This window comes from Idiotropiscis lumnitzeri, unplaced genomic scaffold (genome assembly GCF_059441095.1).
Source record: "Idiotropiscis lumnitzeri isolate Australia: NSW breed Sydney's pygmy pipehorse unplaced genomic scaffold, RoL_Ilum_1.0 HiC_scaffold_35, whole genome shotgun sequence".
NCBI lineage: Eukaryota > Metazoa > Chordata > Actinopteri > Syngnathiformes > Syngnathidae > Idiotropiscis > Idiotropiscis lumnitzeri.
Window position 1 is genome coordinate 1,639,373 of NW_028283573.1, and position 25,859 is coordinate 1,665,231.

The following is a 25,859-nucleotide window of genomic DNA, read 5'->3' on the forward strand; positions in this document are numbered from 1 at the left end:
ACTTCAGATATGTGTGTGCGTGTGCGTGTGTGTGTTTGTGTGCGCGAACAGAGCTAAAGGATATTAGCCGGGAGATAAATAAAGGTCCTCTGATAGCGTCGGCTGGGAGCATTTCCTGTTTGAAATATGCTTTCGTTAGTTTAGTGTACGCTTTATGAAACGTCATATTGTGCTCAATGACAACATGGGCATGGAAGCGGGAGTTCAGAACATTCAAAGATATTATATTAAGCCCGAAAAAAATAAAATAAAATGTTGAAAAATTGTTGAATTTGTAAGAAATTTTTAAACAATTTTTCATGAGGGACTATTTTTATTTTGTTTTTCTGATATTTACGTGAAATTTTACAAACATTTATTTTTTTTTCCAGTAATGGGTAATTGATTTAATTCTTCTTTCAAACAGAGGATTTTCACGATGTAGCACAACTTTGATGTCTTTGACGTAAAAGGCAAGAACACACATGCAACGTGTACATTATGTCCCGCAGAAAAAAAATGTGTCCAAGTCTGTTGTGAGTAACTGTAATCTCATGAAACACCTCTCTACCAGCACCCGCCACTACTTGCATTTTTATAACCAAGCATCTGGAAGCTGCGTGTCCCACACACAACATCGAGTTAAAAGCACTTCTTATTGTCGAAACGTTTAGCAGAGAAGAAAATACTTGAATTAGGGGACAGTTGTTTGAGCGTCAAGATTTTCAAGTCATTGTGTTGCTCTTCTGGTGGCCACCAGGAGGCAATAAAATGCACAGACACAAACAAAGAAGAGCACTTCTACGAGTGTAACTCAATAAAATGATGCAACTGTGAGGATAAAGAATACGTGCAAGTGAGTATTGTTATATTATCTGTCTGCAAGTGTAGCTTGAAGGGTTCTAAAGCCGCGACTGTTTATGCTAACCATTAGCATAGCAATGGCGATTTCCTTTATAAGTTAGCGTAGCTTCTATGTGATGATCAGTAATAGTTGCTATGAGACAAAGTTCTCCATCGATGCTTGTAGTTGATCCCTCATTTCGCTGTTGATTCCCTCCCTGTTGCATTTCTGATACCGTTTTGAAGGTGTCCGCCTCACTTTAACGATCGGGGACGTAAGATGAGATTTACGCGTCTCTGTCATCGTCTTTACTGACTTCTTCTCTGGCATTCCTGCAGCGTTCCGCCTGCTCTTTACAGATAGCTCGACGTGGTAAAAGCCTCAGCGGGAGACGTGACGAGTGAAAGGCTTCAGCATCCGATGTCTGCTCTCACAATAAAAGTCCAGCGTGGACCAAAGCTGGCATATGTTGCCGTGGAAACGGGTGACTTTGGGGAAAACAAAGGCTAATTATTGGACTCCAATAACTAATAAAAACCGATTCCGTTTGCTATAATGTACTTTTGCGACATCAAATAGTGACATTGCAATCATTTTATCATGCCTATTTGTTTGAACAAAGACTCTAATTAGGCAGTTTCATTTTGCACTTTTGGTAATTGATCACAAATGAATCCTAAATCAGAATTGAGTTGTTGGTAGCGTTTCATAGTGACTGTTTTTTGTTTTGTTAGAAATAAATGAAAGTGCTTGTAAAAGTTTGTCATCAGTTTAATTACAATATTATACATCAAAATCCTTGTGGTATTGGTAACTTGATATCGACATCGATGAATACTCGATAGTTGAGTGCTCTTACTGATATCGGTCTGAAAAAAAAAAGTGGTACTGAGCAATCCTAATAAAAACACTGCAAAAAGATGAAAGTTTATTTGAAGAAATGAACTGCTGTTAGTGTTCGTCTGCGTGTGAGCGTCTAGACGTGAGTTGCGGTCGACAGCATCACGGTGCGAGTGTAATTGTGCGTTTGACTCTTCGTCCAATTCGAGGAACGGCTGAAAGTGCATCGGCCAAAGTGATTCTACATTTGCATTTGCTGCGTGTGTGAATTCATTCCACACGGATGACCTTGAGAATGAAGCGAGATGGTGGCTCACCTCCACCTGCAGCTCCTTGGCGGTGGCCGCCTGCAGCTCGTTGGGGACGGTGCACTCCAGCGTGTTGCCCACCAGGGTGAGGCTCTCGCAGCTGCGGTTGGACACGGTCAGCACCTGGCACTTCATGGCCTCGCGGTCCATGCGGTCGCCCTGTCGGAGCCACAGCACCATGACACCACTCTGTTGCTTATCAAAACAGCAGCACTTCAACAGCTCTCGGGTCAACTTAAGTGTGCGTTCTTTCCTGGGAGGCAACAAATTTAGTGTACTGTAGTTTATAAATGAAAATAAATCAATTGTAAAATGAAATAAAATGTAATTTTCAATATTATTTAGAATAAATAAATCGTAAAAGTTCATTTCAATTGTGATAATATCACATTTTTTAAATGTCATGCACAATTAGTAGAATAATAACAATTTAATTTATTAATCAATTATTTTCTCCGATAAATTAAATGTTTAATGCATAATCCGTAAATATGCATTTTTTTAATATTTTTATTGTATTATACACAAATCATTTGCAAAACTTTATTTAAATTGAAAAAATTATGTTTAAATGTTAATTTTTTTTTTACAAATTATAATTAACCAATTAACACAGCAACAACAAAATAATGTGTATTTTACTAACGTGGCATTTATTTTGTTTCATTCTTATTTCAACTGATAAATGGCGGAAAAATAATTTAAATTCACAAATTTTAGGGGAAAAAAACCCTGCAAATAATGATTGTTGGTACCTGCCCCATCTGCAGTTGAGTCAATAAGCATCCCAGTAAATATTCAAATCAGGGCCAAGCAAAAAAGTCCCACTGAATTATCGCCATGGCGATCATTTGTTGCGTGGTTTATTATAGTGTGGCAACAACGCACCAGTCACTCTTTGCTCGTTCTCACTTTCTTACTCACTTTTGTTTTTCGAGAACCCTTCACACGCTCGCACACAAACACACGCACACACAATAGCGGCATGCTTGTTTGAGTGCAGCAGAAGGCAATAAAAAGAATGATCACATTCCTGGCGTGACAGCTCAGGATTTCCAGATTTGACACAGAGTGGAGGCTCGCACCTGTTCCCACAGACACACACGCACGCGTGCACGCGCACAGACTCTCAAGAAAAAAATTTTTTTTTTTGGTGTGTGCAAAAACTGATTGAATAGTGGTATTAAAATTATTATTTACTGTAAAAAAAAAAATATATATATATATATATATGCTACATGACAAACATTTGGTTCAAAATGTTACTTGACACTATTGCACTTGTTGTTATTCATTACATGCATGAAAATTAACAACTAACAACTAAGAATAAACACAATTTGAAATATTGAATAACATTGAATTCTGTGTAAGTGGAAGAAACAAAAATAAGAAATTTATGTGAATAAATATTCCACCAAATTATAAATGTTGACTAAATCTAAAAAAATTAAATATAAAAAATAAAAACCCTTTGAATATATAAACTCAATGAATCTCAAAACAAACGTTATCATCAACTATGAAAATGAATGAAATTTGCGTGGCATTGCATTTTCTAGCTGTCAAGACAACTTTGTTTCGGAAACGGGCGAGGAACTGTCGCAACCTCTAAATAAAGTGTCACGGTGACAAATGCCGGCGAGTCTCCCATGAGGAGCCATGCCAGCGTTCCTTCACGCCACTCATGTTTGCGTATGTTGACCGCTCTGTTTATCAGTCAAGTGCTCAGGTGGCAAAAGTACTCACGCTCCTTAAGTAGAAGAAGAAGTACAACTTTAAGTGGGGAAAAAAAATATGGTATAAGCAAAAACACTGATTCCACTGCTGCATTTAGTTTAAGGAAAACTGCAAAAATAGGTAAAAAAAATTAATTTTTACAGTGAATTATGACAATAATTGTCATATTACGGCGCAAGACTCAAAATAACTGGTTTCCTTAGTGAAGTTTTTCTAATCATCGACTTTATTTCTAATATTTTTGTAGTTTAAAATATCCATCCTTCCATCCATTATCTGAGCTGCTTTTCCTCTCGAGGCTCCCGAGAACTTTAAAGCCTGAAATGTGGCAAAAGGACAAAAAAGCTCAAGGGGGCTAATACTTTTGCAAGGCACTCTATGTATTTTGTACTACTATTTTTTCCTCTTCAAAGTTATACATGCTCCACTTTAACGTGGTTCAAGCCAGACTTCTGTGAAAAGTGCACTCCCCAATCTTAGGTTAGCTTAACAGTTAGCATGGTTTCTCCGTCTTTCCACATCATACCTTGTGGACGATACTTGTCAGAAGTGTCGCTTTCTTGCCGCCAGTGATTACTTAGAAGTGACTTTGCAACTTGTTCTGACAAATTAGCTGAACTTAATAACTAGCCAACTAGCCGGAGCACAGGTTGCAAGCTAGCTTGCGCGTTATGAGCAGCAATGCCGCAGATTTGATTTCATCCATATGAACTTTAAATTACTTTTAATTTGATTTAGCCCACTCATCAGTGACTCGTGTGTGCGCGCGTGTGTGTGTGTCAGCTGGCAGTATTGAGAGTATGCTAAATGAGAGCACAATTCAACCTTATCAGATTCTCCTTCCTTTGTGTGAAGTTGGACTAAAATAAAAAGTAGGCTCCAATGAAGGGCTGAAGGAAGGAGGTGGATTTAACCACAGGGCCAAGGTCATGCCTGGGAATTAAAAAAAAAAAAAAATATCCAAGATGTTTGAGCACAGCTGCCTCGAAGCGTCTGCTGCGGTCAGTGGAGTAAAACACCCCCCCCCCCAAAAAGAGAAAAAAAAGAATAAAAACGTTTTCATTGTGTTAATTCATTTGACAATGTCAAGAGGTTTGACCTTGGCAGCAACAACAATGCACACGCAGACGTACTGTAAAGGTTGGGTCGCCGAGACTGGACCCAAAAAAAAAAGAACCGATGGGAAACAGACTCCACTTCCTGTTTTTGTTTCTGTATTGTTTCCTTCCCGCCGTGACCCAAACAGGCGTGCACGTGGGAATGTTCGCGAGCGTGCATGCAAAGTCAGCCACAGAGCAAACATCAAAAACTCATAAACGTTATCATGCTCCTACCTAAATGAATTATTTCACAAATTAATGGTGTGGGTCTGTTGTCTTTCAGTGCTTCAAATTTGGGAGCAAATGGACAAAATCTCCATCAGGAATCCGACCAAATTACGTCAAACTGACTCCAAGGTCTCACCTTGAGCTCCACGACACTCTTGTTGTCTTTGGAAGTGAGCTTGGGGTCCTGAAAGAGAGGGTCCTCGACGTAGATGAGGTCCCACTGGTCGGTGGCGTACCCATCCAGGATGAACGCCACCTTGGTGACCACCGGCGGCGGTAAGGCCAACTTGGCCAGCGAGGGCGTGGTGCACTGGATGGAAGTCCGGTTCTCTCCGTAGACACAACTCTGTATTGGGGAAAATGAATACATGCTAAATAACAAGTACAATCAAGTCGATTTCGGTAAAACCTTGAATCCCGGAACCAGCAATCCTGGATTCAACAGAGAGATATTCTTTCTTTCTTTCTTTCTTTCTTTTTTCTCTTCTCTCTCTCTCTCTCTCTCTCTCTCTCTCTCTTCTCTCTCTCTCTCTCTCCTCTCTCTCTCTCTCTCTCTCTCTCTCTCTCTCTCTCTCTTCTCTCTCTCTCTCTCTCTCTCTTCCTCTCTCTCTCTCTCTCTCTCTCTCTCTCTCTCTCTCTCTCTCTCTCCCTCTCTCTCTCTCTCTCTCTCTCTCTCTCTCTCTCCCTCCCACTCTCCCTCTCCCACTCTCTCTCTCCCACTCTCTCTCTCCCACTCTCTCTCGCCCACTCTCTCTCGCCCACTCTCTCTCGCCCACTCTCTCTCTCCCTCCGACTCCCTCTCCCTCCATATTGACAAGAGGAAGTATGGTTGTGACTTTGAAATTGGAAAGCACAGTTCCTGAATCTCAAGACCACAGACCAAAGTTTTGTAAATAACAAAAAAAATAACTTGTATTTTGCTGTATTTGTTTATTTACTTTTTTTAATTTACCAAGCTGTAAACAATACGTAGAGCCTGCATGCAAGTGTCTCACCTGTTCATCGAGCTAAGGGATGGCGTAGAATGGTTTTGCATTTTAAACCGCTTTTTTGGGACCCAACGCTTGCTTTGTGCAACTGGGAAAACAGAAAAAGGACATTTTGTCCCCGCACCACGTAGATGGATGATGAAGTTAGTTTGTTGTTGGCGTCTTTGTCCTGTCAGGTGATACATTTGCTCCATTGTTGATATTTTCAATGCACAATCGCGCTCAGTTTTGCAGCTAAATGTTCACATTGTGAAGGAAAACGCTGGCTTGTCTCGGCTCGAACCTAACGGATGGTGCAAGAACCTCCACTGGTGCTGGAGAGGAAACGTGAAATCTCTTTTATGTATGTGGGAAAGTAAAGACGGACGGAACAGTTACTTCCAAGTGACTGCTAAGCAAAGTAAAAACTATTTGAAGCTACCTTTTGGTTCCTTTTTAACTCATTTACGACTTTTTTTTTTACTCAGATGAGAGTGAATGAGTTAATTACTTCCCAACCTCAAGTCACTTATGCGTAAGTTAGATCATACCTACGTTTACTTTGAGGTGCACGTTACTCCCAAGTACTTCAAAAACCAAGTTACTTCCTAGCATGTACATGTCAGACTCACATAAATGTATTACAGTAAAGACTCCTAATAAAGTACACACTTAAATGTAGCGTGTAATCGTAAAGTCTGAACACTCTCGCCGTGCTCCGCATGGTTTTGTGGCATCTGGTTTGAGGTATCGTCACCCAGCAGGTGCTACGTTGCACACCCAAAAAAAATTTAAAAAAAAAAATGATAAACCAACTTCAAGTGTTGACACGTCACTCTGTGAGGTATGCAAAGCAAAAAAACCTTTTCCGAGGCAAAGCTCAGCACTCAGCACGCCTCTGGGGAAAGCAGCAACTTCCATAACAAGGCTTTTAGCTTCATAAATGAACGCGCTAACAGCGCAAATAGACAAAACAGTCCAAGACTTTCCCCAAAGGAAGTTCGGAAATCATCCATCGCGGGTCAAACGGTGGCCATCAGACCGTGCGTGTGCGTGTGTGATGACACGTTGGCGCATGTTTGTTTGTTCCCAAATGATCTCTCAACAGGAGCCCAGTGACAGATAAGATCCCCAAAGAGCAGAGCAGCAGCACGTCGTCCCAGCAGGCAAACACGCACCTTTCACGTTTTGCAAACTCTTCTCGTTGGATACGTACTCACTCATGTCCATTGAAGTTACTTCTTGGTTACTTCTGAGCTCACGTTCATTATTGATACAAGCTAGTTTCTAGTTACTTTTTTAACTTCAAGTTACTCGTGGGTACAAGTTACTTCCAAATGACTTCAAACCACAAGTTACTCCGAAACGCTGCTAAGCATTGTTACTTTTACAAGTCCAATACTTGCGAGATTACAACCTTTGCCAAGTTACAACTAGGTAAGTAACTTCACATTACAAGTTACTAGTTGTTTCCTACCAATTAAGTCATTTACTGCCTTCTTCAAATTATTCCCCGAATAAAAAAAAATATTCTGCTGATTCCGGAATTATTTCCAACCTTTAGTTACATCCAAGAGTTTCCTATGTTACATCGTACCTAAACATGCGCAAAGATGCGAGTAACTTCCTGGGGGAGGGTATGACTTTGTTATTTCCTACCTCTGGTACAAGTTACGTTTTAGTTACTCCCTAGTCACAGTCAATCTTAAATTACTTCAAAGCAAAGTTACTTCCTGGAACAAGTTCCTTCTAGCTTACTTCCTAGGCAATGTCTTAGCGAAATTTACTTGGAGGAGCAAGATCATTCCTGGCACATGTTTAGTTACTCTGAAATTACTTCTTCGTAGAAGTAACTTCTTGGTTAGCTTTGGGTAAATTCCTTGGTTCCTTTTTTTTTAACCTCAAGTGACTTACGCACTTTTAAACACACACACACACCCCCGCACGCGCACACACACGCAGACACAAAGAGTGTAGTCATGTTCAGTTGTAATTGAAGCGGGCTTGTGCTTGCATGTTCTCGTGCGGTCATGCAGGAGAAAACAATGGTGGCGTTTGGCGGAAGCCTCCACAACAAAGAAGAAGAAGGCAAAAAGGACTTGTTCAGGTGGAATGTTATTGAGTCGTAGCGGAGCCAATAAAAAGTGTCTTTTTCCTTCCAAAGGCCTTCGACGCCTTCGTTCGAGCGCCAACTGGAGCGTAACTCAATCCGGCTTTCTTATGAGGGAATATTTGGTCGGATCATCCCAAGTTCACGTGCGCGGGAGCGTCCTGAGTGCTCACTGGACACTTCAATAGGGACGCCAACACAATGAAGACACATGCCAATATTGTGCCTTTGCAAAGAAAATGATGCGCACACGATGCTGATGATATATACATTTATTTTGTCTATTGAAATTAAATATAAAGGAAATTAAATAGATATATTTTCATTTTAATTTGAATAAAAAGTTGAATCATTTTATATATTATATATTTATATAATTATATATTATATACATATTATAAATATAATATATTTTAATTTAAGGTTGGCATGCAAATTAAAATGACATTTCTTACCGTCATTAATACAACGAGTAAGAATTCTTTCAAAATTCTCTTTAAAAGAATGTTTAAAATTTTTAATACTACTAATATCATTCATTTATTTAATTGATTGAAAGTAACAATTCTGGCATGAAACAAAAAGATAAATGGTTATGAAATAAATATTTTAAAATAAAATTCAATATTTTACTTTCCTTATATTTAAATCCAATTTAATTTTTTCAGTTAATAGTTCTTGTATTACCAGAACATTAAATGGTCAAGATGAAAAAGGAAGGAGAATTACATAAGGAATAATTTAATTTTATTATGTTTCATTAATATAATAATTTCAGATTATAGTTAATAATTTGATTTATTATTTTTGTTTACAAGGCATTCATTCATATGAATGAAAATCGCAAACAAAAAAATAAATTGCTCATGAAATAATGTAATTATTTCATTCCGCGTCATTGAAACAACTATTTCACAATGAAATATTTTTCGCTAGTTAACTTTGGGCGTTTGATCTCAGCACAAAAAAAACTCTGGCTATTTAAGACATGTGCATCTACTGTCATCCAAAGCCGCATGACGCGCTCTCACGCAGCCCTGACTCGCCCATGTGTGTCCATGCGTGTGATGTCTGAGTACTTTTAAGTCCCGAGCATCCTGAAGGCCTTGCCGAGCTACTGGACTTGAATGACAAGCGGAGCAGACGTTTCCTGTCTTTTGCGCTTCCATCGAACGTTAGCTCAGCTCTTTTCCGTCCACATCAACACACTGGAGCCTTTTCTCCTCCAAGTGGGCGTGAGGACCTTCTGATGACAATTCCATGCGTCGCACGCGCTAGGCTACACTTCATTTCCTTTCCTATTGCTATTCTTCTTCAGAAGCGCATGCTGCCTCTTCAGCGGGAAGTTCTCCTTGCGAGTAATTACTGAAAGGTCTGAAGGTAAGTTGACAGCTGGAGTGAGTGGAGAAACCACAAGGAACAGAACTGGGTTACTCTTTGGTGCTATCATGTCACAAGTTTATTTCCTGTATTAGTTTTGACCCCCGGTTACTTTTAGGTGCAAGTTACTAACTTGTGACTTCCTGGTTTACTTCCGATCCAATGTTACAACTTGGTGTGGGTTACTTCCTGGTTCAAGTTGCTCCTAGGTTCATGTCGAACTTCAACTTACATAAAGGGAACTTCCTGAATTACGTTTTACCCCAAGTTCCAAGTTACTTCCTAGTACAAGTTACTTCTGTGTTACTTTGTAACTCCAGTTAATTCTAGTGCCAACTTATTTTCTGCAATAATTGCTTATGGTTATTTTCTAACCACAAATTACTTTCTGGATTACTAACGTGTCACCCCAACTTCCATATTGGTTAAAGTTACTTCCTGGTGCAAGTTACTTCAATGATAGTTCCGACACTCGAGTTCCTCCCTCGTACACATTACTTCTTGGTTGCTTTCAACCGGTTTCCAGTTTCTTCTAGCTACAAACTATTAACCCCCCAAGTTACACACTTGGTGCAAATTACTTCGAGGATAATTCTGACAATCAAGTTACTCCCTGGTGCAAATTAGTAGATTACTTCTTGGTTATTTTTTCCAGATGCTACTTCTAGGTTCAACTTAGATCCTACGACTAGTTACATCTTGGTTACTTTCTAAACCTTAAGTTACTTCCAGGTTAGTTCCTCGGTTACTTCTTACCACAAGTTAAAACATGGTTCATGTTACTTCCTGGTAAAAGTTACTTCTGAGTTACCTCCTATCCTTAAATTACTTCCAGGCACTAATTACTTCTAGGTTAATTTCTACCACTCGTTACATAAAGTTGAAAGTAACTTCTTGATTACTTTACAATTTAAAGTTACTTCCAGTTACTTTGTAGGTGAAGTCTTACTGAGTTACAACATTGTGCCAGTTGATTTCTCCATCCAGTTAGGTTAGATCCTAACCTCAGGTTAATTCCAGGTTACTTTATCGGTATCGTACCCCAAGTTAACGGGACCAACCAACAAGACGACAGAAAAAATTATGATATCACTGAGGCTGCGAGGATTGAAATCTGATTGGTTGAACAAACAGTCCCACTGCTAATATAGCGTACACTGTAGGTTAAATTCTGGAAATGATACTGATTGGGAAGGCTCTGGGAAGATTACATTGACTTGGCAACACTCGAAATATGAAATCTGATTGGACAACAAAAAAAAAAAAATCTAATACGCACATGTTCCTGTGGGTACAACTTGAGTACTCACCACGTGGAAGACGACGGCGTCCTGCCCGGTTGTGAGGACCATCTGCGGCTGGAGGCCCGACTGTAGGAAGAAGCCGTGAGCCGACAGCGTGCAGCCTCCACTGCAGGGGGGGAGGCAAGCGGAGGTTAGCGTTAGCATCGATGTAGCGTGGAGATACGCGAGATGCCCGCAGGGAGTTCGAAGCTGTTAGCGTTAGGGCTTTTAGCCACTGGTCACCTCCCACGCACTTCCTCTTCGGGCTGTCAGATTGTCACGAGACATTCGCACTCAGCAAAAGTCGACTTTGATGAAGAAAACACACCACGCATATAAAATGTGAATTTAAATTTAAATCATATTTTGTCTCTCTACCGACCTTAAATGCAGTTGCATGGACCAAATGGCGATGCAATTACAAGGAATTTCATTACATTGCATAATAGTTGTGGTCGTGGTCATAGTACTTAGTTGAACATAAAATCAAATGAAAATTAAAAAAATTAAAAAACTAAAAAAAATTATTAGAAATTAGAAATCCCTTTATTGTCATTGTACTCAAGTGTGCAACGAGATTAAATTAAACGTGAAATAAATGTAATTAAATATGATACAAAACTGAATGGATGAAATACGGAATCAAAATTTAAATTAAATTTCAAATTAATTAAGATGTACTTCCTTCCTTGTTGGAGGTGATAATAATAATAATAATAATAATAATAATAATAGTGTGTCACCTGATGAAGGAACGTGACGGTTGGATGCTGTTGATGAGGGGGTCTTGGTTATAGGTGAACGGCGAGGGGGCGTGGCGCTCCACAGAGTCCACCGTCAGCTTGATGGGCTGCGCCGACGGGATGCCATGAGGAGGCGTCTTGCAGGTCAGCATGCTCGACGACAAACTGTGGGCGACAAAAGTTTACAGCTTTGTTTGCTTACTTAGATCGCAAATGTCGAACAGATTGCGAGTGCTGTAGCAGTAGAGTAAGATGGAATTTTGTCATAGGTGATCTGGCATGACTCCTTCTTGTGACTGGTTTATCAGCCTTGCTTCAATCATTCAGAAGCTCCAAAGTTGATTGACCAAACAGACTACATTGGGATCATAATTGTTTCTGGCATTTCAAAAATGTGCACACAAGGGGAAATTTATTATTGAAAGTTAATTGCGTCTACAGCTCCTCGAACCCGCAAAAAAGAACTGCATCAAATCGGGTCATTAGCGTGTGAAGTTAGCTACTCACCTCTGGATTATACAAGCTGCGTTGCCAACGGTAACCTCTCGTTTGTTGCCAGTGTCCAGGAAAGACCCCGTGATGGTCAGCATGGTGCCGCCGGATTTGGGCCCGAACGTCGGAAAGATCTTGTCGATCACCGGATCCTGCATTCAGATTTCACACTTAAAGGACCCGTTTTGGATCGAAGTTACTTATAGCGTACTTTTCAGGTTATTTCTCCACAAAAGTTACAGTGTTCCACCGCTATATCATATTTTTTAAGCATTCATTTTTATGGGTTTTTTCTCGCATTGGAGAGAGGACAGCGGCCAGTCGGCAACGCCGTTTATTGAACAGTAAATTACAATGGTCCCACTCAAGCAGGAGCTGCTGTCAGCTACAGCTCACAGCCAGACTCTCACGTGTTTCGACTACGGAAGGCACATAGAATATTTTATTGCAAAGCATTATTTTGGGGGTTCACGTTACCTTTAAGATACTTCCAGATGAAAGTAACTTGTAGGTTCAAGTTACTTCAAAATGGTGAGTTACTTTTAGATTTAAGTTACATCTAGATGCATGCAGCTTCCGGATACAATTACGATTTAGACTTGCACTACTTTACCTTCATGTTATTTCTGGGTTAAAACAAATCCACAAGAAAATCACTTCTTACTTCTTCACAATGCCACTTTCTAAGTCGAGTCAGAAGACTTTTACGGATGCGTGCCCGTCCTCTTACCACAAAGGTGAACGCGCCCTCCATGTGCGCGACCTTGTGCCCACTGGTGACCTTGATGGCATGACCCGACGGGGTGAAGTTCCCAGCGAAGACGGGGGAACACTGCATCTCAGTCCACCTAAAAACACAACAATACCCCCCCAAAGACACAAGACTTAGTATGCGCCTAATCCAATAACCGTCATCACGTTCTGGAGGAATGCAACTGGGAAAGTGCTTATAGTTGTGTTATTTTTTTGGCTTTTTAATTGGTGGATTTTTTTTTTTTTTTTAAACAAGAGCGGGAAGTCAGGATGTTGAGTTTTTTTTCCCAGCAATTTTCCACTTAGCGGAGTCATGTGCTGAATGTGGAAATCTGGGATGGGACGGGGCGGGGGGGGGGGGGATTCTGGGGGGGCTTCTTAACATTCCTTCTTTAACACACACACAATAAGCTCCATTAAAGCTGCTCCTATAGGACCTCTTTGTCGCATCAACACACACTGACCTGTTGAGGTTGTCCTGTCTGGGAAGTTTGCAGGGGGCGCCGGCCAGCTCCACACTCACAAGCGACGCCTTGAAGCTCTCCGTCCGGTCGAAACCGAAGTTTTGGCCGCAGACGGTCACCACGGTGGAGCCACGGAGAGGCCCAGATGACGGAGACACCTGAGAAAATGGAACCACAACATACAGTGGACCTTGGGATTCTTTCAAGAGAGAATTGCTGGGTTACTTCTCATGTTGGTTTACTCTCTGGTACAGATTACTTCTTGGGTTACTTCCCACACTCTGGAGAGGAAGGACTGCTTGGGCGAAAGTAACCCAAATTGGAGGATGTAGCGAACCTAGTGGCGGGTCCAGAAGGGACCAAGCCAATGCTGGGTTATTTAAACCAAGTGCAATGGGTTGAGGATTTGACCCAGTATTTTGGGAAAAGATAAAATAATTCAAACTACTCATACTGGTGAGTTTAAAATGATAAAAAAATAGGTTAGCAGGTTATCAAAATAATGATAGCAAACAGCCGCTCAAATCTTCGACCCAATGTGCTGGGTTGAAATGAACCCAACATTGCGCAAAAGTAACCCAGTCTTCTCAAATCAGACAGCTACCCAGAAAAAGGAAAACGACCCAGGATTTTTTTTTTTTTTTTTTTTTTGCGTGTTCCTCAACGTACTTTCTGGTGCAAGTTACTTCCTGTTACCTCTGTGATGCTTCCTATGTCAAGTTACTTTTAGGTGCAAGCTACTTCCTCCGTCAAGTTACATAAAGGTTATCAGGTGGAAAGTTACTCCCTGTGATTTACCACCTCAAGTTACGTCCTTTATGGGGATTTTTTTTCTTCACGTTACTTCTTGGTAGAAGTAACTTCCTGTTCTTAACTTTTGGGGTACTCAAGTTACTTCTTAGTTACTTCCCACTTGCAGTAAGTATTTTGTCCATATACAGTAACATTTAGAAATGTCAATGACATGATTAATGTGTGAATATCATCTGAAAAACGGAAAAAAATGGAACGTGGGTCTCCAAACACGAAAAATGTTTTACTTGGATGTGATTGGCTTGTGCAGGTGTTGCGTTTGATGTCGGATGCACATTCCATTCCTGAAAAGAAGGATAAAAAGTGTTTTCCCAAGTTCTTTCGCGGCCGTTAAGAAAGCAGCGGCGTGTCGATCTTCGCTCGGCGCGGACGACACAAGAACAACACCGGCGTCGGCGGGGAAGCTCCATCGGAGCTGGAACCGCGCCACGGAATACGACGTGATGAAATGCTGTCCAAACACTTCCACAAAGCAGCATTCCACACGCAGGTCATCCGAGATGGTCGGGAACAGAATTTGGGACGGCATCACGCCGCTTCACAGCGCTCGACACACATCAAACACGGACAGACATCCTGAAGTCCGTTATGCACGCGTAGTGTGCAAGGGAGAACTCCAGTTTGTGGTTGCCATGGTTACACTTGTGGCTTCGTCTCACCTAAGTGCAGATGACTTACTGTTACTTCCGCTGTAGCTGCAAATAATTACTAACTCAAGTAACTCCGAGTTACTTGTAGGTCCATTACTTTCTTCAAGTTACTTTCCGGTAGAAGTCAATTCTAGCTGACTTATCTCAAGTTCCCGGTGAGTTGTCGGTTGCTCATTTACTTCAAGTTACTCCCTGGAACAAATGACATCTACTTTATTTAATATTTTTGTTATTTTCAAGTCACTTCTCGTTTTGAAAAAAACTCAAGTAACTCATTAGTTACTTGCATGCGATCTCGCACCTACGGTTATTATTTCTAAGCGCATTACTGCCTCAAGTCACTTTGGGGTTAATAACTAAGTTAGTACTACTTTTACCACAAGTTATTTCTGGCTCCCAGTTACTCCCTGTTACTTTGACGCTACTGTCGATGTCAAGTTACGTCGAGGTACAGGCTACTTCCTGTAGCAGTTACCTCGGTGACGACGGGCGCACAGTAGTCCTGCGTCCAGACGGAGGAGGCGGGGCATTGGTGGGCTCTGGTGCAGCGGCCTTCGCACCAACCGCACTCCGTTACCCGCGAGGACAGCAGACAGGAAGTGCACGACGTCAGCTGACCACAGCCCGGACCAATCAGGGGCACTTTGGTGATCTGGTAAGATTCAAATATTGGAGGAGTCAAATTTAATTGTTAAAAAAAAAAAAAAAAAGTGACTATGTCCTCTGCCAGTTGCAAACATAGAACAGATGTTCGTCACCTTGTTGCCGGTGGCCACGAGCAGTGCCCCGTCGTCCTGGCCGTCGAGCAGAGCCACCGAGGACGTGACGGGTTGCGAGTCCAAGCGCAGGTTGACGTGCGGTGAGGCCAAGCGGGAGAAGCGCACCTGGACGAGACGCAAAAGAACCACGTGACTTCACCACGCATCAACGCATACAAAAACACACTCTGGAAACACACGAGCACTTGCACAAATACACACACCCCCACACACACACAGATACCAGAGATTGACCAACATTTACAAGAGGAAAAGACCTCTAAGATCTCTCGTTTCCATCTGTGCCACAAAAAATACAAAATCTGCAATTGGACTGTATTACGGAGGCCAAAGGGTCACAAAGGACGATTCAAAAGGGTAAAAAAAAAAACAATAATTGACATAATTATGGGACAAAGATCTCGTGTTGTGAACTGGCGACCTCTCGACCACCTGGGCTGGGCGCAAAACGACAAAAAGACGGCGTGAGTGTCGTTCATTGTTTGAAGCTGTCAGCTTTTTCTGTATTTCAGTTTCCTGCTCGAGCGGACTCTCCGCCACCGCGTTCAGGAAACATTTCTCCCCTCGGCTTCGGTCCGAGTCCACTGTGGGAATAACACAGCGGTCGCAGTGTTTGTTCGGCAAACACTAGCCTCTCCCCACCCCCCCCACACACACACAACCGCCCCCCCCAACCCGTCTAATACAATAAGCTGTAATTCACACCACCATTAACTCCTCCAGGCGGCCATTATTCTCACTGTTGCAAAGCTAACGCTGAACCGCTGGGGAGGTCGCACGCTTGACAATGAGTGTGAGAATGAGGAAGTATGGAGACAATTGCATCTAGTCAGAAAACGCGCCCCCCCCCCTTAGAGAAGTCACCAACGTATGTATTCTAAAGGTCCTAAACATGGCTTCCCCCAAAATTCACTCGAGAAAATCAGTTGGCAACCATTCTTATGATAGCAAATGAAAAGTAATGAAAATGTTTTTTGAAAAATGAAAACTAACCGAAACTTTATATTTCTTTTGTGAAACTCACCAAAACTAACTAAATTCATAGCGAAAATGTCCTTTGATTTTTTTTCATACGTAAACTTTCATGATTGATTTTTATTTCGATATTAGACTTCAGGAAAAATCTAAAACTCAAACTAATACAATGAAAACAAAGCATTTTCCAAATAATAAAAACTAAAAAAAACCACACCTGCTCTCAAAATTTCAAAGTTTCAAGGAAATCTAGCGGAAACTGACCACAGAGTTGACCATCTTTGGTTTGGAGCTGGAATTTTAAGTGAATTTTGTGGCTTTGACTTTGTTCAATATTTTGGGAAAAATTGTTTTCCCTGATGGATAAATGAAATTGTGCGGACATTCCTATCATGAAAGGACACACGAAAAAAAGTTTCAAGGACCCCTGATTGAACAGTGTGAAGGCCATTTTGGTTCAAGAGCTGCCATTTTGGCCAAATTCCAAGGCTTGTACTTTGACAAAGCCAGTCGTAATCATTTTTATAATGTCCCTCTTTTCATTATTGTGTTGCACATAGAATATTGTTTTAATATTTGTAGCATTTGTGTATCACATTTTTCATTTCAGTTTTCTTTTATAATCATGAAAAAATCCCTCTCTGACTTCTACGCTGCGGTGTGGGTTTATCTGACTTGACTAATTAATCAATTTACTGTATGCTGACCTGTATATATTTACGCTTGTGAACATGACTTTAAATTATTTTAACAAAATGGCGAGAAGAAGGTAAATGAGCTGACGTGTTGGTGAAGCGCAAGCGAGCTGGGAAAAGGCGACAGCTGCACGTAAAAGGGCGGGATGGCATAGCCAATGGGAGAAGGCGGGAGTGGTGGCCCGTGATGGGGTGAGGTTGAAGGGGGGGGGGGCGAGGGGGCATGGGGGGTGTTCACGCTGATCGGCACGTTAATGGGCGAGCGGCGGTCTTCGCTGACACGTTCCCTCGCACGACATTCCCAACTCAGCGAGGGTCCCGTGCAGCTGTTGCTGTGTGTTTTTCTCCGGCAGCTGTCCTTTCAAATTAACTGTCCGTCGATGCCATGCAGGAGCAAAAGTATTGGGACAAACAAAGACACATCAATAAAACAATCCATCAGATGCGATTTTGTCTTGAAGCGGCTATTTGGAGCTCATTTTGCACATCTGCAAATTTTGAGAATTTTTGTCGAATGGCAACCAAATTGGGAGAATGTAGACGTGACTACCGTATTTTCCGGACTATAAGCCGCTACTTTTTTCCGAGATTTTGAACTATGCGGCTCATACAATGTATATGTAGCAAACATAAAAAAACGCGGCTTATAGCCAGGTGCGCCTTATAGTCCAGAAAATATTGCAGTGGAGAAATCTTTGTGATTTGTTCATTGAGTGTGGGTGGAGCATTGCTGCAAAGTTGGCATGTTGCTATTTGTTCAGTGGTGCAAAAGTTTTAGAAAATTTTGAAAAACTTAAAAATCGAAAAACACAAAGCTAGTTCCGCTTAGCAATATAAGATTTGTAAGTCAATCATAAGTACCACCACAAAAAAAAGAGTCAAGCCTGAAAAGACAGAAAGTCTGTCGTTTTTGTTTGAACTTGATTGAAAATTCTGCCCCAGAAGTTAATTTCACCTCAACATGGAATTTGGTAGGCGTGTCTTTTGTAAGTAGAGCCACAAAAAAAAAAAAAAGACACACAGCCGATATATTTGACCTATTTGTAGGGATGCTTTGCTTGAAACGTTTGGAAAATTCTACTCCTACGGAGTTTTTACTTTTTTGGGGTGGGCTTGTCTATGATATGTAGACCCACAAAAAATGTCGTGTTTTAAAAGACACAGGAAGTCTCCATTTCGAGTCATTTAGGCTATTTCCAGTTGTCTTTCAAAGACAAACTTCCCGATAGATTTGTATCCGATTACTAGGAAATCTGGCACATCTATTAGACAGATGGGCAGCACTACAGATTTCAGTTTTGGTCGTTGCCTGAAGGCACAGCATGGCGGCAAAAGTTTCTGACTTGCCGAGCAAGACTCTTCTCGAACTTGCAATGTCTTTAACAACAGCGACTTGTACTTCCTGACTCAAATACGTTAAATTGCTGAAAGAAAGGCAGCAGGTGCGAACGCCAACAAACAGCTGCACTTTGTGCACGCTACACGCCAAACATAATGTGAGTGGAGCAACACGGGAGCCTCACTGAGCAGACGTCAAGCTGTGGGCTGCCATCCACAAAAACTGGGCATGACTTGTTTTGTTTTTTTCCAATCAGAGATTTCCAGCTGAAGTTGGAAACTGAAGTCCGTGGAACGAAAATGTTCCGATCAAATATGTTCACGACTCCAGGACCTGTTCCTTCCTGGACCTCTCGGAAGTACTACCTCCCAGCAATGTCTTCTTGGACCACCATAAACTCGTACAATATCAAGATTAGGACAAGTGACTTCCTTCAGTCCAGGTAGTCGGCAGTTCTTACAGTGCAAGTACTTCTTGGTGCCTGTAGGTTTCAATCAGATCCAGATCCAGCATTGCACCTCTCCAAAAAATGGTCCCTCCAGAGAGCTATGTCATTTTTTTTTACCCCAGAACAAAGGTCTTAGTAGTATCCACGGTCCAGACTTCCGTGGTTCCGTTCCTGATGTCGAAACACGCTGCTAAGCTACCAAAACCATTAGCGTCAAAGTTTCCTGGACCAGTACCAAGTACCCTGTCAGCAATGTGACCCCAATACTTAACCAAGAAGTTTACCTCGTACTAAAAGGTTCCAATCAAATATGTTTTCCAAAGTACCACCCAGGTCCTCATACCTGAATGAGGCGTCCGTCGGCGGTGCCCAGGAAGGCGACAGCGTGTCCGTGGACGGGCAGCACCTTGATGGAGGTCACCAGGGTTCCTGTGAGCTCCTTGTGCCAGTACTCGAGACGCTGGACAAATTGGGTCACCTGGAGGCGGTATTTGCCCTCCTTGCCCTCGTGGATGCCCTCGTGCGGGTCGCACTCGTAGGACGAACTCTGCGGGGAGACGACACACATTTTTTTTTTAACATTCTTTTCTGTCATACAAGTGCAAAAAGAAGTCAAGCACGATTCATTTTTTTTCAAGGCTCCGGTGTTTTGTTTTTGTCACTGTGGGCTTCCAATGCTCTTTGACATTAAAGCCCGCCATATCATCTTACACGCGAATGGCTGCGGGTGTAAAAAGTGAAACCCAATCGGGGTGCCGTTGTAGTTGGGACAATAGCGACCGGTTAAGTGCGGGGTGTACGGTGACTCACATGGGCGCCCCGCGGTGACGGGACCACGGTGACGACACACGGGGAAAAAAAGCGAGAGAAAGCGGGGAACACTTTGGACCGGCGCCATTAATCAGTCACATGACACACCTGAGAGAAATGTGAGATCCACAGGTGCAGTTGCACACACGACGAGAAGTCAACTATTACAACTGGGAAGGCTTCATGAATATTAAACATTAAACGAACAAGAAGCCAAACAAATGAAAGACCAGAGATCATGTCCCATATTATGGGAATATCCAGGGATCATTCAAGACAAACTTGTCAGCTGGGTAGAACCTGGTGACCAGTTTTACTTAGCAATATGAAATTCGGTAAGCTTGCCTAACTATCGGTAACCCACAGAAGCCTCAAGAAGCCACTCCTAAAAAACATCGTGACACTGACACTCTGGCTTGAAGCAGACAGTTTACGGGTCATTTTTTAAAGTTGCCCACCCTGCCTAGGTCAATGTTTTTTCCAGTACCTGTACAGCCCCCCCACAGCCCTCCCCACCACCGTTTTATCTGTGTAGCCGTGCCCAGGTCATGATGCAGCGAAGCTGAGAAAACAAGCAAAGCTGTGGTGCGGTCAAGCGGCCAGGTCAAGGACCTTAAGAGCCCCCCTTGTGGGTCATTAATGATTAATGAAAGCCAAGGCCCACTGCTGAAGGCCATGACTAAACACAAAGAGATCAGAAGGGGGGGGGGGGGGCGTAAAAGGGTTGCGGGGATGTTTTCAACATCAAACTCATGTTCTGCTCAGTGCATTCGTTCGACGCTCCAGCGGGCGCAGACGCAACAAGAAGCTAGCGGGCCACAGCCAAGCTCCCGGAAAAGTGGCCCTCGCAATTTCCCATAATGCATCACAACCCACGGGTCCGTTACGAGCGCTGCCTGATGAAAGACGAGCTAAGGGGGGCTTAGTGCAGCTCGGAGGCCTCGCACAACCTCCCCCTACTTATGAAAGCAGATAGCTGCTAGCATGATATTATATCACAAGGGATGTTATTAAAAAAAAAAAAAAATGACCCCATGTAGACTTTTAATGTCTGGACAACAATACTATGGATTTTCTCACTCAGGATGGTTGTAACATTGGCTGTCACTCAAGGTGGCTGTTAACGTTGCGTGTCAAGGGTCCATTTCAGTGCTCAAGCAGCCTCTCATCTTAAACATACATCTTGCCCTTTGGTCCGGTACTATTTCTAATGAGAAACTGCTAACACGCTAACAGGTGGTATATAAACATAGCGCAAGATAGCAACCTGAGTACGGTAAGTGCTAAGGCAGATCCAGAAGGACTTTATATGTTGCCCTGAAGTTGGGTACTAGGCCGAATAACAAGCGATCAAACGCCAACAAGCTACCAGTTGCTAACAGAGAGAACAATAGCTACCTGAGTAGCAAAAGTCCCAAGATAGATCCAAAATTGATTTATATCTTGCCTTGTAGTCGAGTTTCATTTCTAATGAGAATTAAGCAAACGCTCACATGTTAACACTTGTTAAATTAACAGCGAAAAATAATAGCTGTGGTAGCAAAAGTGCTAAGCTAACTCTTCAAGGAATTTATATCTTACCCGGTAGTGAGGTACTATTTTGAATACGAATGGATGAGCCACTTACATGGAAACAGGTGAAATGCTAACATCCAGAAAGCTAGCTACCTGAGTAGGGACCATGCGAAGGTCCATAAATACCCATTAAGAGTCGATATCTTGCCCTGTAGACAGGAACTATTTCTAAAGAATTGGTGAAAGATTGCTAAAAGTGTGTGCAATAAAACATCTAGTCGGATGCAATTACAAATGAAAATTGATCAAATCTAAAATGCTAACAATAAGTATGCTGGCGTTCTTCAACCGAAATAAAGTCGGTGGCGATGGACACACTGGAATGGGTGACCTTTGAACTGGGGATCAGTGAACTGGAGAGGTTGCTAGCTTGGGGGCGTGCGTGAAAGTGAAATGACCACCTGTAGTCCCTCAACACACGTCCATCTGCAACTCGACTCTCGGAGTTGTACGTGCGCATTTGTTGTGGCACGTGCGCCGCCATTGTCATTTGCGCTAGTGTCAGTCAAGAAATGTTGACAACAAGGCGACGGCGCCCTGCCCGATGGCGCCGATGCACTGGCCGGTGACCCAACAGTGGCTTGGACACAATGTGGCTTCCTGAATACAGCGACAACTTTGACCAAGTGTTGCTAATTTGAACGATTTGGTGCGATCCAGCTTGTTTTACGCGATAACCACTTGTTGGTTGGCAGAATGTAGTGAAGAGAAGAACTTTTGCCACATTAATTAGTCAGTTATTTATTGAGCTAATTAGTTAGTCAGTTTGGTTACCCGTTAGCTAATAAGTCAGTTAGTTAGCTGAGCTAGCTACGTTTTTTTTTTTTAAATATCACTTTTGTTAGAAGACTATCCCCAGTTGAATCCTTACAGATGTGTACCATGTGTCCAGTCATCTCACGCCGGTTTCTGACAACCAGGAAATGGACTGCTAGCATGCCAAAGACAAATAGAGCGCACCATCATTTTTTATTCACCGTGTATGTGTAGCTATACCTAATGAAGTGGCGGCTGAAGACTATTGTAGCTACAGGGACTCTTGAGTATTCCGGAACTTTTCCATTCGTATTACTTTCCGACAGCAAATGAGCGATGTCAGCGGGTCACTGACAAAAAAAAAAAAAAATGGATGGTTCTGCTCGGGAGCACCGGAATCTTCCCGAGGGCAGATCCATCAAACACTGCTCAGCCAAGTGCACTCCTTCATTCATTCACTTGTTCATTCATTAATCAGTCAAGCATGTGATCGCCATTAGAAACATCCACCAAACGACTCTCCCTCGCAGAAATGAACCTCGATTGACCCGGATCGAAACCCGGTCGTCCTATCATACGCATCATGACTTGGACAAACAAGTCAGAATTATAACAAAGATTCAGAAGCAAGAGCCAGAACCTTGGAACCTGCTTATGCAAAAAAAGTCCACAGCCGCTGAGTTAGTTTGCATGGGTTCCTTGGAACTCCTGTTTATGCAAATGAAGGGGCGGGATCAACAAAATGCAAAACTTTTGCTTTGTGCACTGTTTGCTAGTGGGACATTTAACCATAGATGAATAAAAAAAAAAAAAAGTATGTAATTAGTTTTGAATTATATCTGCCTGTGTATGTCTATCAGTTCTTTTCAGGAAAGTCCCAAATATTTTTTGGGTAACAAAGCACAAAAGGACAAGTTTGTCTTCATAAAAAAAAAATTTTCTTTTCAGGAAAGTGCATCATCAATAGTTTGGCAAGACGGCGTTACCGTCCGTTTCCTTCCTCCTTTGGCATCGCAGAGAATGAGGAGGATTAAAGATGAGACAGCTCGTCATGTTTGGGATGCATTGTGTGTGTGTGTGTGTGCGCCTCGGTTACACACACCCAGAGAAGGGGTGCTGGCATTGCGCTGGATTACGTTGGAATGAGATGTCTGCAGCAGATGTTTGCCGGACTGTCAAAACATGCGCCCATGTGACCTCGGATCCTGAGATCCCCCCCTCCCGCAGAGTGAATTGGATCGGATAGCTTTCGAACCGATAGTTTACTCGTCATGATAAAGCAATCCATGAGTGATTATTCAAGTAGCGTGATTGGTGGAAAGGTGGAATCAAACTTTTGCAAATCGTACTTGAGAGAAAAGTCAGTGAAAGTGCACGAAAGACATGAAAAGATCACGAAAAGTTGGTTGCCTTAATTGCGGCTTCATCGTCAAGGAAACATTTGTCATGTCTTTTTCCCACGTCTCCGTGCGTGCGTGCGTGCGTCCATGCAAAGCTTTCAATTAGTAGTTGGGGTAGAAGCTCGGCGGCCACAGGCCTGCACGCCGAGCCGGACTCTGTGATTAGAAACTTTTTCAAAGCACGGGGAATGAAAGAGATCCTATGTCAGCGAGAGGACGACGTGACGGCGAATAAAAGCAAAAGTGGACGGCCTTCATTTGGGAGTTTTGGTGACGATGGGATGATAACACCTGTCGTGTTTTTTTTTTTCTTTTTTCCTTCAAACTGTCTAACTTCCACCACCTTTAACTTGACCCTTCGACCCAAACGCTGACCTCCACCTGAACCGTCAATGCTAATTTCAAAGCCTCATTCTAAAGTCTATGACAAACTTCTAAACCCAGTGACAGATCCTCTCCACACTTCGCTTTTTAATCTATTTGTATTATCCTAATTTGGACCCCGAACCCCAAACATTAAATCCAATACCCCAAAACATTAACATTTGCCCCTAATATTTTTCTTCATGAGGTTGTGCATCTGGCTGCTGCTTATTTCCCATCAAAGCCGACAGCTTGCGGTTTGACTGCTAAGCATGTTATCTGGGGGAACAAAGATAACATATTGGTCCGTTTGTCCGTTTGTTCTCGGACAACAAGAAAGAAAAGCGAACACCCGGGTTTGATCATTAACCAAAAGGGAGCCACGCTGTGAGCTCATGTGTAAAAACAGCCGGGAAATGCCTGCGGACATGACAAAAATCGGACGAAAGAGAGAAAGTGTCAAAATTCATCGATTACATCATTAGCTAACCATTAACCAACAACAGAGCTCCAAGATCGGAAAAAAAAAGGACTGGATGCTTATTGTTTTTCTACACTCTACACACAAAAACAACTTTTTGGGTTTAATTATTACCCCAAAAATGTGGGTCAAATGAAAAACCCACTTAACAATACAATACTATTTGGGGGATTTGTTTTGCACTTAACAACCCAAATTGTTTTGTGGGTTATTCACTTGAACCAACGTTTATTATTTATTTATTTTTTGTAAAAACAACCAAAACATCCATCCATCCATTGTTTGCAGGTTACTCATTTGACCCAAATTGGGTCAAAGAGGGACCAACTTTTTGGGTTAGTCGAATAACCCACGAAACAAGAAATATTTTATTTAATTTTTTTTTTTTGTGAGTTTTCATACAAACAAAATGTTCTATGGGTTATTCATTTTACCCAACAATTTGGGTTGTTTTGTATTTAAAAAAAACATTTAAAGGGTTTTATTCAATACAAGCAAAACAATTGTTGTTTTGTAGGTTATTCATTGGACCCAACTTTTTGGGTTCAATGAATAACCCAAAAAGTTGAGTCTGTCCCTATTTAACCCATATTTTTTTTAAAGTGTACCCATGATCTGATACCAATTATAATTCTAAGATATAAAGTGACAATAGCTGTGCAACTCAGTATATGGTATGACATCAAAACAATCTGATTGGATGCTGCAGTTTTCTCATCTTGAAATGTCAAAACTTAACAGCATTGACACAGTTAACAGTTTTTGTTTACTGTACTGCGCAATCTCACATTTACAGTAGCTGGTGTTTTCCAGCGTGTTAATGTAGCGTGACCGGAGATGGATGCAGAGATGCAGCAAGTGGAACAAAAGCAGGACAGGACGGGACAAGACGGGATAAGAACATTCATTCTTTGGTGCCTGCCGAGGAGCCGCCCGCACCGCTGCCCTGTCGTCAACGCTGGCATGGCACGTCGGGGCATGCTGGGATCCAAAACCATAATGCCTTAGCCACAGCGCACCCCGTTTTTGCCTTGCACACATGCTGCAAAATGAAAAAGGTCTCAATATTTATAGCAACTTAAAATATGTAAACCTGCAATTTAAATAAAGGCGCTGACGCACGATCGAGGGTGCAGGTTCCACCGTTATGGGATCCCTGATTTAATTGGGGATGTGAGTCGCCGTTGTTTTAGTAATCGATAAATTATTTTTGATGAACCGGATAAAAACATTAATTTCAATTTAAGAGTGCAAAAATTTTTTGGAAGAAAATAAATAAATAGCAAGTCTACTTTTATGGGGGACTACAAAAATCTGGGAATATTTCCTGCTGAGAGGCCGAAATTGCGAGATTTGGAAAAATTCTAATTAAGCACGTCTCTAAACGATTAATTGATTATCAATTTAACTATTGATTAATTCTATTCGATTAGTTGTTGATTTAGCCTTGCCACTCTGGTTTTAATACAGTTTTTTTGTCATGACAGCAACTACGACAAGTATTTTTGTCTGCTCCAGGATTAAGTGGAGAGCTGACACACCC

The 25,859-nt window shown here is 42.0% G+C and overlaps 1 protein-coding gene across 2 annotated transcripts in view; it reads right to left on the reverse strand.

Moving 5' to 3' along the window:
* met (MET proto-oncogene, receptor tyrosine kinase) overlaps positions 1-25,859 on the reverse strand; it is a 52,860-nt gene that overhangs the window by 10,295 nt on the left and 16,706 nt on the right. For both annotated transcript variants that reach the window (XM_088287259.1, XM_088287258.1), the window contains exons 6-15: positions 19,275-19,478; positions 15,454-15,579; positions 15,171-15,347; positions 13,233-13,390; positions 12,746-12,863; positions 12,031-12,167; positions 11,524-11,688; positions 10,808-10,907; positions 5,176-5,385; positions 1,981-2,130 (exon numbers count right to left, since the gene is read on the reverse strand). In XM_088287259.1, the coding sequence (XP_088143385.1) occupies positions 1,981-2,130; positions 5,176-5,385; positions 10,808-10,907; positions 11,524-11,688; positions 12,031-12,167; positions 12,746-12,863; positions 13,233-13,390; positions 15,171-15,347; positions 15,454-15,579; positions 19,275-19,478 (1,545 nt within the window). The remainder of the gene's footprint in view (positions 1-1,980; positions 2,131-5,175; positions 5,386-10,807; positions 10,908-11,523; positions 11,689-12,030; positions 12,168-12,745; positions 12,864-13,232; positions 13,391-15,170; positions 15,348-15,453; positions 15,580-19,274; positions 19,479-25,859) is intronic.